Source organism: Mobula hypostoma, chromosome 8 (genome assembly GCF_963921235.1).
Source record: "Mobula hypostoma chromosome 8, sMobHyp1.1, whole genome shotgun sequence".
Classification (NCBI taxonomy): domain Eukaryota; kingdom Metazoa; phylum Chordata; class Chondrichthyes; order Myliobatiformes; family Myliobatidae; genus Mobula; species Mobula hypostoma.
This window is the reverse complement of record NC_086104.1, coordinates 100,560,044-100,575,152: the sequence shown is the minus strand read 5'-3', so window position 1 is coordinate 100,575,152 and position 15,109 is coordinate 100,560,044. Positions and strand designations below refer to the sequence as shown.

The following is a 15,109-nucleotide window of genomic DNA, read 5'->3' as shown; positions in this document are numbered from 1 at the left end:
TGCAATTTGATAAAGACTGATGTACCAGTATTACAGTGGAATAAAGGGAATTACAGAGGCCTGAGAGGGGTGATGGCCCGAGGTGATTGGACGGGGACACTGGCAGGGATGACAACAGAACAGCAACGGCTGGAGTTTCTGGGAGGAATTCAGATGGCACAGGATAGATACATCCCAAAGATGAAGTAGTCTGAGGAGAGGATGAGGCGACCGTGTCTGACAAGGGAAGTCAAAGACAGCATAAAAGGAAAAGAGAGAGCATATAATAGAGCAAAAAATAGTGAGAAGGTAGAGGATAGGGAAGCTTTTAATCTGGAGAGCACCAACAGAAGACAGCTAAAAAAACTTAAGGAAGAAAAGATGAAATATGAACTTAAGCTAGCAAATATCATCAGGGGATGCCAAAAGTCTTTCCAGATATATAAAGTGTAAAAGGGAGGTGATATTAGATATCGGACCACTAGAAAATTATGCTGGAGAGGAAGAACTGGGGGGAAAAGAAATGGCAGATGAACTGAATAAGTATTTTGCATCAGTCTTCACTCTGGAAGATATTAGCAGTATGGTGGAAGTTCCAGAGTGTCAGGGGACAGAAGTGAGTGTAGTTGCAATTACTTGGGAAGCTGATGGGTCTGCAGGTAGATAAGTCCCCTGGACCAGATGGACTACAGCCCTGGGTTCAGAAAGAGGTAGTGGAAGAAAGTGTGGAGGCAGTAGTAATGATCTTTCAAGAATCACTAGATTCTGGAATAATTCCAGAGGACTGAAAAATTGCAAATGTCACTCCACTCTTTAAGAAGGGAGGGAGGAAGAAGAAAGAAAACTATAGGCCAGTTAGGCTGACTCAGTAATTGGGAAGATGTTGGAGTCAATAATTAAGGATGAGGTTTCAGGGTATTTGGAGGCACATGATATGGTTGGCCAAAGTCAGCATGGCTTCCTTAAGGGGAAATCGTTCCTGACAAATCTGTTGGAATTTTTTGAGGAAATAACAGGCAGGATAGACAAATGAGAGCCAGTGGTTGTTGTTTGCTTGGACTTTCAGATGGCCTTTGATGAGGTGCCACGAATGAGGCTGCTTAACAAGATAAGACAAGATGCAAGGTGTCACAATAAAGGGGACCTAGTCTTGTTGGCTGCTGGTGACAAGTGGGGTGCTGCAGAGGTTGGTGTTGGGACAGTTTCTTTTCACATTCAATGTCAATAATCTGAATGACGAAATTAATGACCTTGGTGCCAAATTTGTAGATGACACAAATATAGGTGGAGGCACAGGTGGTGTTGACAAAGCAGGGACTCTGCAGAATTGCTCAGATTGGGAGAATAAGCAAAGAAGTGGCAGATGGAATACAGTGTCGGGAAGTGTAGGGTCATACACTTTGGTAGAAGGAATAAAGGATTCCCTGGAGGCTAATTTGGAGGTTGAGTCAGTGGTAAGAAAGGTAAATACAATGCTAGCATTCATTTCGAGAGGATTAGAATATAAGACCACAAATGTAATGCCTGAGGCTTTATAAGGCACTGGTCAGACCACACTTGGGAGTATTATGAACAGTTTTGGGCCCCAGATCTATAAAAGGATGTGCTGGCATTGAAGAGGGTCCAGAGGGAGTTCATGAGAATGATTTTGGGAATTGAAAGGTTTACATATAAGGAGTGTCTGAGGGCTCTGGAACAGTACTCACTGGAGTTTAGAGGAATGGGGAGGATCGCAAGACCCTGCAGCGGATAGTGAGGTCAGCTGAGAAGATCATCGGGGTCTCTCCCCCCACCATTACAGACATTTGCACCACACGCTGCATCCGCAAAGCAAACAGCATTATGAAGGACCCCACGCACCCGTCATATCAACTCTTCTCCCTCCTGCCATCTGGCAAAAGGCACCGAAGCATTCGGGCTCTCACAACCAGACTATGTGACAGTTTCTTCCCCCAAGCCACCAGACTCCTCAATACCCAGAGCCTGGACTGACATCTACATCATTTATTTATTATTATACTGTATTGTAATTTGTCCTCTACTGTGCCTATTGTCTTGTTCATTATCTATTGTACTGCCTCGCACTGATTTGTGCACTTTATGTAGTCCTGTGTAGGTCTGTAGTCTAGTGTAATTTTGTGTTGTTTCATGTAGCACCATGGTCCTGGAGGAAGGTTGTTTCGTTTTTACTGTGTACTGTTCCAGCAGTTTATGGTCAAAATGACAATAAAAAGCGACTTGACTTGACTTGAAAACACTGTACGGGACTCAACTCGGCCACGGGAAGTCCCAAGCCTGGTTGTGAAAGGAGGAGGATTGGCCATGGGGTTTGCCACTCCAGCCTATTAAAACCCAGAGCTACTGAAACACCAACAGAAGCTCATCCCTGGGACAGGAAGAACAAAGCTCGACAGTAACAGAAAACCCTAGATACCTTGGTAGCTCTTCCAGATCTTCAATGCCGAAAAGGACCGAATGATCAAAACATCTAAGGCAATAAAGCTGTTCAAATGCCTGAGGTTCCTATTTCTCACTTGAAACACACACTAAACTATTCTCACCAAAAACAGCAACATCGTTATGTCACTGCTTCTGACTTGATCGGAAATTGCAGTACCTATAGAAAGTATACACACACACCGCCCCCTTGGAAGTTTCAAGTTTTATTGTTTTACAACATTGAATCACAGTGGATTTAACTTGGTTTTTTTTGACACTGATCAACAGAAAAAGATTCTTTCCTGTCAAAGTGAAAACAGATCTCCACAAAGTGATCTAAATTAACTACAAATAAAAAGTACAAGATAATTTTTTGTGCAATTATTCACCCCTTTTTGTAATTCATTTTATAATTCACCCCCTTTAATATGACACACCAAATCATCACTGATGCATCCAATTGGTTTTAAAAGTCACATAATTAGTTAAATGGAGATCTGATTTTGGAGACCTGTATACAGTCAAGGTGTTTCAATTGACTGTAGTAAAAATACACCTGTATTTGGAAGGTCCAACTGCTGGTGAGTCAGTATCCTGGCAAAAACTACACCATGAAGACAAAACATTCCAAACAACTCCGTGAAAAGGTTATTCAAAAGCACAAGTCAGGAGATAGATACAACAAAATTTCCATCTCTGAATATCCCTTGGAGTACAGTTAAGTCAATCATCAAGAAATGGAAAGAATATGACACAGCTGTAAATCTGCCTAGAGCAGGCCGTCCTCAAAAACTGAGAGACCGTGCAAGAAGGGGACGAGTGAGGGAGGCCACCAAGAGACCTATGACAACTCTGGAGGAGTTACAAGCTTCAGTGGTTGAGATGGGAGAGACTGCGCATACAACGACTGTTGCCTGCGTGCTGCACCAGTTGCAGCTTTATGGGAGAGTGGCAAAGGGAAAGTCACTGTTGAAAAAAAATCACATGAAATTTTGGCTAGAGTTTGCCAGAAGGCACGTGGGAGATTCTGAAGTCAGCTGTAAGAAGTTTCTATGGTCTGATAAAACCAAATCTGAACCTTTTGGCCACCAGACTAAACACTATGTTTGTCGTAAACCAAACACTGCACATCAAAAGGGATCAATGTATGATTCATGTTAATGGGAGTCGGAGGGCTGTGCGAGTCTGATGATCAAGGCCCGAGGTCAAACTAATGTTGCTGAGTCCTGGGGTCAATAGCCAGAGGTCAATGAAATCTGCAGAGCAAAGCAAAAGGTCGAAGTCCAGGGGTAGTCAAAGCCCTTGGGTTGGTTAGCCTGGAGGTCCGATGCCTGATGTCTGGAGATTTGGGGCCGAGGAATGGAGGCCTGGAGACAGCCTGTCTGGGGTGGGTGGCCAGTCTGTGTGTGTGAGTGGGCTTGTTTTGCTGTGTTAACGTAAAGATTTTTACTCCTCATGTATGTGAAGGATGTAAGAAATAGTCAATTCAATTCAGTTATTGTTGTTGTTGGGGTGGTGTCGACCTGCTGAACACTGTGGGCACGCCACGTTGCTGCCAGAATTCACGGCCACACTTGTGGGCTGCCCCCAGCACATCCTTAGGTTGTGTTGCTTGATAACGTAAATAACACATTTCACTGTATGTTTCAATGTACAGGTTTCCCCTGCCATCCGAAGGTAGAGCGTTCCTATGAAACAGTTCGTAAGCCGAAATGTCGTAAGCGAAGAAGCAATTACCATTTATATGGGAAAAATTTGTGAGCATTCGCAGACCCAAAAATAACCTACCAAATCATGCCAAATAACACATAAAACCTAAAATAACAGTAACACATAGTAAAAGCAGGAATGACATGATAAATACACAGCCTATACAAAGTAGAAATGCTTTTCCACAATCATTGCCGGCACTGTTATCCGAAGCGAAAATCGCACACAAGCGCTGTTGGCAGAAACACTCTCTCCAGTAACCTTTAAGCTATGAAGCTGCCAAATCATACCAAATAACACGTAAAAATACGCAGCCGATATAAAGTAGAAATAATGTATGTATAGTGTAGTATCACTTACCGGAATTGGGAAAGCGCGGAGCATACTGATGATGGTGTGTTAGACTGAGTTGTTGGAGTTTGGCTGGTGCAGTGGCCTCCACCCTTCGGGCCACTGACCGATACTGATCCGCAAAGCATGCAGGAATGCAGCAGTAGCTGGGAGGCACACAGCACATCTTTAAGAAAGAGGCTGAAACAAACATGCTAACTAATTAGGTGTCGCCCGACACGTAATTGGCGGCCCAGATCAGTGCCGATTGCCAATTGTATCACCTCTGATCTGGGCCGACAATTACGTGACGGGTGATACCTAAATAATTAGCATGCTTATTTTGGCTTTTTTCTTAAAGATGTGCTGTGTGCCTCCCGGCTACTGCTACATTCTCCGCGAATCGGTATCTGTCCGTGGCCGGGGGTTGGGGTGGTGGGACACTGGGGTGTCATCTGTTTCATTAGAGCAGGCAGCTCATCTTCTCCTATGACTGCGCGCCTCGATGTCGAAGGTCGAGGTTCATTGTCTGCTGTGGCTGATGTGGAAGGCTTGCTTGACTGCTGAGCCTCGCGCATTTTTTTATCATACAGTTCTTTGTAAGCACTCAAACCATCCTGCAAATATCCCCTAAACTGACGTACCCTTTCAAAATTAAAGTCATACTTTATCATTGCAGCAAAAATCTCACACAGTTGCTTCACTTTCGCTACTGCATTCGGTTTCGATTGTTATCTTTTCCTCTTACAATTGCATCAGCTCTTCATCTATCAGTTCTTGGTCATGGGATGCCAAAACCTCTTCAACATCATCGAGGCACAGCGACAACTCGCGGATACCTCCTCTTATTTACCCCTCAATCGTGACCCCACTAAGGAGCACCAGGCCATTGTCTCCCACACTATCACCGACTTTATCCGCTCAGGAAATCTCCCATCCACTGCTACCAACCTTATAGTTCCCACACCCCGCACTTCCCGTTTCTACCTCCTACCCAAGATCCACAAACCTGCCTGTCCTGGCCGACCTATTGTCTCAGCTTGCTCCTGCCCCACCGAACTCGTTTCTGCATACCTCGACACTGTTTTATCACCCCTTGTTCAATCCCTTCCGACCTATGTTCGTGACACTTCTCACGCTCTTAAACTTTTCGATGATTTTAAGTTCCCTGGCCCCCACCGCTTTATTTTCACCATGGATGTCCAGTCCTTATATACTTCCATCCCCCATCAGTAAGGTCTCAAAGTTCTACGCTTCTTTTTGGATTCCAGACCTAATCAGTTCCCCTCTACCACCACTCTGCTCCGTCTAGCGGAATTAGTCCTTACTCTTAATAATTTCTCCTTTTGCTCCTCCCATTTCCTCCAAACTGAAGGTGTAGCTATGGGCACCCGTATGGGTCCTAGCTATGCCTGCCTTTTTGTTGGGTTTGTGGAACAATCTATGTTCCGTGCCTATTCTGGTATCTGTCCCCCACTTTTCCTTCGCTACATCGACGACTGCATTGGCGCTGCTTCCTGCACGCATGCAGAACTCGTTGACTTTATTAACTTTGCCTCCAACTTTCACCCTGCCCTCAAGTTTACCTGGTCCATTTCCGACACCTCCCTCCCCTTTCTAGATCTTTCTGTCTCTGTCTCTGGAGACAGCTTATCCACTGATGTCTACTATAAGCCTACTGACTCTCACAGCTATCTGGACTATTACTCTTCTCACCCTGTCTCTTGCAAAAACGCCATCCCCTTCTCGCAATTCCTCCGTCTCCGCCGCATCTGCTCTCAGGATGAGGCTTTTCATTCTAGGACGAGGGAGATGTCTTCATTTTTTAAAGAAAGGGGCTTCCCTTCCTCCACTATCAACTCTGCTCTTAAACGCATCTCCCCCATTTCACGTACATCTGCTCTCACTCCATCCTCCCACCACCCCACAAGGAATAGGGTTCCCCTGGTCCTCACCTACCACCCCACCAGCCTCCGGGTCCAACATATTATTCTCCGTAACTTCCGCCACCTCCAACGGGATCCCACCACTAAGCACATCTTTCCCTCCCCGCCTCTCTCTGCATTCCGCAGGGATCGCTCCCTACACAACTCCCTTGTCCATTCGTCCCCCCCATCCCTCCCCACTGATCTCCCTCCTGGCACTTATCCGTGTAAGCGGAACAAGTGCTACACATGCCCGTACATTTCCTCCCTTACCACCATTCAGGGCCCCAAACAGTCCTTCCAGGTGAGGCATCACTTCACCTGTGAGTCGACTGGGGTGATATACTGCGTCCGGTGCTCCCGATGTGGCCTTTTATATATTGGTGAGACCCGACGCAGACTGGGAGACCGCTTTGCTGAACATCTACGCTCTGTCCGCCAGAGAAAGCAGGATCTCCCTGTGGCCACACATTTTAATTCCACATCCCATTCCCATTCTGACATGTCTATCCACGGCCTCCTCTACTGTAAAGATGAAGCCACACTCAGGTTGGAGGAACAACACCTTATATTCCGTCTGGGTAGCCTCCAACCTGATGGCATGAACATCGACTTCTCTAACTTCCGCTAAGGCCCCACCTCCCCCTCGTACCCCATCTGTTACTCATTTTTATGCACACATTCTTTCTCTCACTCTCCTTTTTCTCCCTCTGTCCCTCTGAATATACCTCTTGCCCATCCTCTGGGTCACCCCCCCCTTGTCTTTCTTCCCGGACCTCCTGTCCCATGATCCTCTCGTATCCCCTTTTGCCTATCACCTGTCCAGCTCTTGGCTCCATCCCTCCCCCTCCTGTCTTCTCCTATCATTTTGCATCTCCCCCTCCCCCTCCAGCTTTCAAATCCCTTACTCACTCTTCCTTCAGTTAGTCCTGACGAAGGGTCTCGGCCTGAAACGTCGACTGCGCCTCTTCCTATAGATGCTGCTTGGCCTGCTGTGTTCACCAGCAACTTTGATGTATGTTGCTTCAACATCATCTTCCTCAGCTTCCACAAGCCAAACTCACGTTGTCCTTACTTCATTCACCACGATCAAAACGCTTAATTATGTCTAGATTTACGCGAAGTGTAACACCCTTACGAGCTCTTTTAGGCTTTTCTGATACCTTAGAACTCATCTTGCAAACGGCTGCTCACAGGCAGGTGTTTCAGCAATGCCGGCGAGAATGCCGTTCTGAATCTGGGGGAGAGCGGCTGCTCGAGGCGCGCGGCGTGCTGCCTTTAATCGCGCTGATATTTTTCGTAACAGTGAGAACACCTTTTGAAAGTGAAAACAGGGTACTAATGTAGGTCTTTCGTAACAGTGAGGTTTCGTAAAGCGAACGTTCGAAAAGCAGTGGACACGTGTACGTGTGATAATTAAATCTGAACCTGAGTCTACTTGATGGTCAGCACAGAATCAGTGGGCTGAAGGACCTGTTTCTGTCCTGTTCCCCTCAAGGACCCCAAAATGCATTCTCGTTCCTTAAGTAACTGTAAAAATACCTGGCAGGATGTAGAATGACTGCACTTACAAAGATGATCCTATTTTGATCAGTTGTGAGCCTAAACAGAAATTGACCCTGGCCTCTTTACAATGCAAGCGATGGAGAACTGTGCTTCCCTCGGACCGAAGGGGCACATTCTGTCAACCGTGAAGACACATCAGACTTACCCAAAAAACAAAAATTCACCAGCAATGGTGGACAGTAGTACAAGTACGAGTTCTGAACACTGAAGCAACAAAGTAATGGGAAATATCTCAGGCAAGGAAGAAGCTGCTGGAGGAACTCAGCAGGCCAGGCAGCATCCATGGAGAGAAACAGTCAAAGCTTCATCTGGACTTGTACAGGATCTTGACCTTAAACCAGTGGGGTAACTTCACTCACCCCAACACTGAACTGTTCCCACAACCTTTGAAAGTTCCCACTTTCGTGGACTTTTCGACTCATGTTCTCAATATTTATTGTTTTTTTTTGTTTTTGCACAGTTTGTCTTTTGCACACTGGTTGTTTGTCCCTCTTTGCTGTGTGTGGTTTTTCATTGATTCGGTTACATTTTTTTGCATTTACTGTGAATGCCCACAAGAAAGTGAATCTCGAGGTAGAATATGGTGACATGCATGTACCTTGGTAATAAATTGACTTTGCACTCGACTTTGAAACGTTGACTGCCCAATTCAACGGCATCTCTTACACTTTGTTAGTTGGCCAAGATCCCAGTATTTCCTGCCTTTCCTAAACGGCAGATACCTCAACACTGCCTCAGAAGGATCATAGTCTCCAGAGCAATGGGAGAACAAGTTCTGACACACTCATTGGGAGGTCCAAGCCCCAAAGAGCTTATCTACACCATGTCCAATGTTGACTGTTCAGTTCCAGCTTTATCAAACAAGTTCACCCTACAGAATACACTACAGCACAGTACAGACTCTTCAGCCCACAATGTTGTGCTGACCCTTTAACCTACTGTAACATGCTGTTAAGGGTTCACTGCTAATGTAATGGCTTCTTTGTAATGTTCACTGCTGAGGTAATGGTTTCTCTGTAGCAGCAATGTTTGGGTTATGGCTGGAGATAACAGGATGCATGTTAGCCAATAAGAGATTGTTGCTGTGTCTTGTGACTGTGGAATCAGTTGATTTCACGGGCTTTGCCAGAGGGAGAGAGAGAGATGAAGAGAAAAGACACGAATGGAGAGATTTGGTAGACCGCCAGACAGGGTAGACTCGAAGCGGGGGTCTGATGGCTGGCAACACTCAGAGGAGACCGATGGTGGAAGACAGACTACTGAACTGCGTGAGCTCCAACTTTGTGCACAGACTGTTTATTATAAATCTTACTATTTAGGCCCTTTTTCTTTTATATTTTGTTTCTCTACTAACCATATAGTCAAAGTCAGAGTTATAAAGCTTAATCATTTAATAACATATTGTGTACTGTTTGTTATTTTGGGGTACGGATTTGTAACAGGGGACACATCATGCAGCATACACCCAAACGAGATTTCTTAAGTTTGGCCAGGCAGGGTGTTATCACTCCCTATATTGAGGCGCTAGGCAAAGTAAGTGTCACACTACTCCAAAATCAATCAAACCTTACCCTCCCACAAAGCCCTTCATTTTTCTATCATCTACGTACTTATCCATGAGTCTCTTAAATCTCCCGAATGTATCTGCCACCACCACCAGCCCTGGTGGGGTGTTCCATGCACCTACCACTCTCTGCGTAATAAAACAGAACAAAACCTATCCCTGACTGCCCGCTATACTTTCCTCCAATCACCTTAAAGTTATGCCCCCTCATATTAGCCATTTCCACACTGGCTAGCCGACCTGTCTGTGTTTCTTATCATCTATACACCTCCATCAAGTCATCTCTCAACTTCTTCGTTCAAATAAGAAAAGCCCTAGCTCGCTCAACCTCCCCTCATGTGACACGCTCTCTAATCCGGACAGCATCCTGGTAAATCTCCCTCAGTTCTACTGTTGGCACACTGTCATCAGGTTGGGGCTCAACCACGATCCAAAGAGCCACAATTCACCAAACCGTTACTCATAACCTTTAATCAGATCTTCTCCAATGAGACCACGTCCCAGCAAAAGCTCAAACCCTTCAGGTTATTTTCATTTTCTCCACAGCGTCACTTAATCACTACAATGAGGCTCAAGCCCCCAGTGCCAACTTCACCCGATTGCATTGGACCCTCCTTTGGCTTAACATCATTAGTGAACACAGCCCTCAGTTAATCCATAACTCACCTGGAATGGGAGCACCAATCCCAGGAATGGGAATGCCTACAAAAAGTGGTGAACACAGCCCCCAGTTAATACATATCTCAACTGGAATGGGAGCACCAATCCCAGGAATGGGAATGTCTACAGAAAGTGGTGGATACAGCCCTCAGTTAATACATATCTCAACTGGAATGGGAGCACCAATCCCAGGAATGGGAATGTCTACAGCAAGTCCATCAAAGGCAAAGACCTCTCCACCATTGAGTACATTTACAAGTAGGGATGACATTGGAAAGCGGCATCCATCAAAGAACTTGATGGCTTGGACAATGAAAACCACTGTGAACTGCCTGATGTCTACACACAAGAACAAGGAGAACATTCCTCATCAGAGATCTTCAGGAGTGGTCTCACCTGAAGCATGTTTATTTGCCGAAATTGAGCCACTGATAAAGGCGAATGTGTCAAAGGTCGAGCCATTGCAAGTGACTCACAGTGTTAATTTTGGACTCTACGCAACCAGAACAATGGCTGCTAATGGACCATTGAAAGGAGACAGAAACTATGCCCAGCCGGATCTGTCAGTGTCACGCTTTGATTCAAGACAGATCTTCCTGAATGCATTCAAGAGGGACAATCTGGTTTGGCAGGGAGGGTCACAATTCAGGATCCACCTGCTTACCATAGAGGGTATTTGTGTAAATGTTGAGATTTCACGTCTCATGTCTTCGTAACACCTAATTGTAATTAATATATAATAATTAGGAGGCTGGAATGTAGGAGCCATGCATCTTTTCTATCTGTTCTGCATATTGTGTTGCACATTTATTAAGGTAACCAGTCATATTAGTGGGGGAGCAGTAAAAGCAAAGAGATTAAGTTACATATTCATGCTTATTTCATGGCTTGGGACCAGCAGAGGACACATCTTTGCTGACCACTTCGTATCGCTTCCAGATTGGATGTTTGCTAAAGAATCAAAATAAGAAATTCAACTCTTCGGAGCGATCATTTGATTGGAGCTGAAGGTGTGTCATGCATAACAACCCTGTAGCAGTCGAAAGAAAAGCAGCAATTGTTTTGTTTTGATTCTGGATCAGTTTTGCCAAGACCAGGACCGCAACCTTGTCGTGGTTTGGAGGCTTGCACGCCGCAGTGACCCGAAGAGCTACACTGGCTGGGGTCAGGGCTTTATGCTTTGACTCCTAGTAGGGTCACCCGTGCCAAACAGGTCAAAGCATGGAGGCCAGATGAAGAGTGGTTCATCGGTCCTTCAGGTTCAGCTCAGGGCCAACAAACCTGACTGCTCAAACAAAACCGTTACGGAAACAGCAATAAAGAATCTTTCTTCATCTGTGTGTGACGGTATTCCTGAGTCTCCACCTGGCTGACAGTAGTGAAAACCAAGGAAGCGACTAGCACAATGAAGGAAGCCCTGTACAGAGAGACAGAGACGGAGGACCATCATTGCTGCCCTAAACGCCACCAGGCATAACTGGCAATAAGTAAATTAAGCATCCATCTTATCTATAGTACACCCTCAAGATTCGATACACTGAAATCAGAATCAAGTTTATTATCAACAGCAAGTGTCATGACATTTGATAACTTAGCAGCAGCAGTTCAATGCTAGACACAATATAAAAGAAGAAAAAAATAATATAAGTAAATCAATTACAGTATACATATAATGAATAGATTAAAAATGGTGTGAAAACAGAAATAATATATATTTTAAAAGTGAGGTAGTGTCCAAGGGTTCAATGTCCATTTAGGAATCGGACGGCAGAGAGGAAGAAGCTGTTCCTGAATCGCTGAGTGTGTGCCTTCAGGCTTCTGTATCTCCTCCCTGATGGTAACAGTGAGAAAAGGGCATGCCCTGGGTGCTGGAGGTCCTTCATAATGGACGCTGCCTTTCTGAGACACCGCTTGTTGAAGATATCCTGGGTACTTTGTAGGCTAGTACCCAAGATGGAGCTAACTAAATTTACAACCCTCTGTAGCTTCTTTTGGTGCTGTGCAGTAGCCCCTCCATACCAGACAGTGAAGCAGCCTGTCAGAATGCTCTCCACGGTACAGCTATGGAAGCTTTTGAGATCACCCTTCAACCTCCTACATTCCAGGGGGGGGGGTTAGAAATGACTGACTTGACCCAGTCGGAGGTGTAGCAGTTAGCACAGTGCTTCACAGAGCCAGCTGTAAGATCGGGATTCACTTCCTGCGGCTGCCTGTAAAAGAGTTTGTAATTCTCTCCAAGGCTGTGTGGGTTTCCTCACACATTCCGAACAAGTTAGGGTTAGGGTTAGAAAGCTGTGGGCGTGCTTGTTGGTGCCAGGAGCACAATGGCATTTGCAGGCTGTCCCCAGCACACCCCCGACACAAGGAACACATTTCAATGTACGTTCTGATGCACGTGTGACAAGTAAAGATCATCTCCTCTAATCTCTCTTTATAACTTAGGTCCTCCAGTCCCAGCAACAGCCCTGCACCTTTTACAGCTGAATGATAGCCTTCCTGTAGCTGGACATGCTGTGGGACGTGAGCATTCTTGTGCACAAGCACTTGCCTCAGATGTGGGAAGTAATCCTGAAGCAAGAGGCATGTCAACCGAGGATAAGTGAGCACACCTGCTTCCATTTCCAAGGAGTGGAAGCGTCCCAGCCTGGGGTCCGAGGGATGTGTGCTGAAGGGGTGGGAGAGGAGGAAAGTAGCTTGCTTTGTGGCTGGTGTTGTGACGGACATTGTGGACACGCCATGTTGGCACTGGAACGTGGGGTGATATTTAACAGCCATACAGTCACAGAACACTACAGCACAGAAACCAGACTTTTGGCCCATCTAGCCCATGCCGGACCATTAATCTGCCTGCACCCTGACCAATGTCCTCCAAACCCACAACCATCCATTTTCTTATGAAATCTTCTCTTAAATGTTGAAATCAAACCCACATCCACCACTTCTGCCTGCAGCTTGTTCCATACTATCACCACCCTCTGAGCGAAGAGCTTTCCCCTCGTGTTCTCCTCCACCTGGGGCCTGCCCCCAGCAAATCCTTGTGTGTGTTGGCTGAACACATTTCACTCTATGTTTTGATGTACATGTGACAGATAAATCCAAATCAGAATCTTATGTTACATTCCTATCCACATCATGTATTTCACAGGGTCCACTGTGACATTGGCCCTCAGCACCTCGTTCTCCCAAATGTTCTGGCCTTAGCATATCCTTCCTCTGAAGAAGACTTTTCTGCAGCTTATTTTTGCAATGCCGCAGCTTTGCAGATCTTGTTCTTTTTATACATTAAGAAAAACACTTGTTAACCATTTTGAGAGGCATGCGAATTTACATGGCAGTAAAGACTAAAACGGGCAGGGGCTGAGTAACCACCAACTGCTGGACAGGTGCTATTACGAAATTGGATCCTACAGAATGGGAATGGAATTGGTTAATTATTGTCACATGTACTGAGGTACAGTGAAAAGCTTATCTTGTATACTGTTCATACAGATCAGATCACGACACAGGGCATAGAGCTAGAATAAGATAAAACAGCAATGGTTGCAGAATTATGAGTAACCGCTACAGAGAGCGTGCAACACAGGTCACATGAAGATGCAAGTCAGATCATACCGAGGTGAGGTTTGTTTCCGCGCTCTCTCTCTCTCTCTCAAAGCACCCTGATCAACCCAACTGTTATCTGAGGAAACTCAATAGTCTTACCCAGTGACAAAGGAAGCTGGGCGACATGGAATATTCTCCCGTTCCTGATCAAACAACTTGATACACAAAGCAAAATTTCCCAGTGGGTAACGAAGAACAGCTGATCTGTGTTGTAAACAGAACTGCGAACCCACTGACGGTTGCTTTCAGACTGTCAGCCCTTTTACCCACTTAGTTATATTTCGAGCATTTCGATCGACTGAGGACAGAAACTCTCTTCTTTAACCCCCTGTCATATTTATAAAAGTAACTCAAATTACATTCGGGAAGGAATTGCTCCGCATACAAAAGTTGAGGGCCGGGTTTGAAGTTAGAGGGAAGTAGTTCAACCTTCCCTCGGTCCCTCCAGGGTACTCACCGAAACCGCACATGTCGCCACTGCTCCGAGCCGCGAAGCCAGGAAACAGTCGGTCGCCACCGCCCGCACCGCCGCACCTTGACCAGGTACCTGCGTTGACGTCACCGCCGGAAGTGACCCCAGAGAGCCTGAAGCCACTTCCGCAGACGATACTGGCAGAGCGGAGTACTGGCAATCGGATACTGGCAGAGCGAGGCAGTGGAATGGAAGACGCCGACAGAAAAGCACTGGCAAAACATCAAAACAGAATTTAGGCTGACGCCGATGGAAGTCAAGAGACAAGATGCAGATACTGGAAATCCAAACAAAAACCCACAGCAACAATCTGCTGGAGGAGCTCAGCTGGTCGAGCAGCATCGGTGGAGGGAAAGGAATTGTCGGCATCCGGGATTGCGACCCTGCACCTGGACTGAGAACTGAGAGGGGAGATGTCCAGTGCAAAGAGGAGGAGAGTCCAAAATGCAATCGAATGGCACCAGCTCTGCATGGGCCAGTTTCAGATAACCCTCCTCTTCTGATCCTCCTCATGTTCTTCCATTAATGTGTCCTTTACTCCCACCTTCCCCTCCCGTGCCTCCCAAAACATCACTACCAATCTTTGTCACCCTTCTTCCACCCCACCCCATTCACATCTCTGCCGTCCAGTACCAGCAGCCCTTTGAGTTCCCGCTCATCTCCCTCAAAATCCCCGAGTTGTCAGCAACCTCCACCCACCCTCTCCATCTGATTCCCATTACTTTACTCACTGGCTGTCTGCTGTCATCTATCATGTTTCCCAACTCCACTCCTCTCTCTCCTCCACCTGGTGTCCTCAGTCCGCCAAGAAGAGATTCAATGGGCCAATTCCTAGGGTGGCTGGGCTCCCCCATCATAAAT

The 15,109-nt window shown here is 46.1% G+C and overlaps 1 protein-coding gene across 1 annotated transcript in view; it reads right to left on the bottom strand.

Moving 5' to 3' along the window:
- Positions 1–14,345, bottom strand: part of LOC134350788 (keratinocyte-associated protein 3) — a 45,473-nt gene extending 31,128 nt beyond the window's left edge. The window contains exon 1 of the mRNA XM_063056477.1: positions 14,234–14,345. Within this exon, the coding sequence (XP_062912547.1) occupies positions 14,234–14,246 (13 nt within the window). The 5' untranslated portion in view covers positions 14,247–14,345. The remainder of the gene's footprint in view (positions 1–14,233) is intronic.
- Between the last annotated feature and the right edge of the window lie 764 nt (positions 14,346–15,109).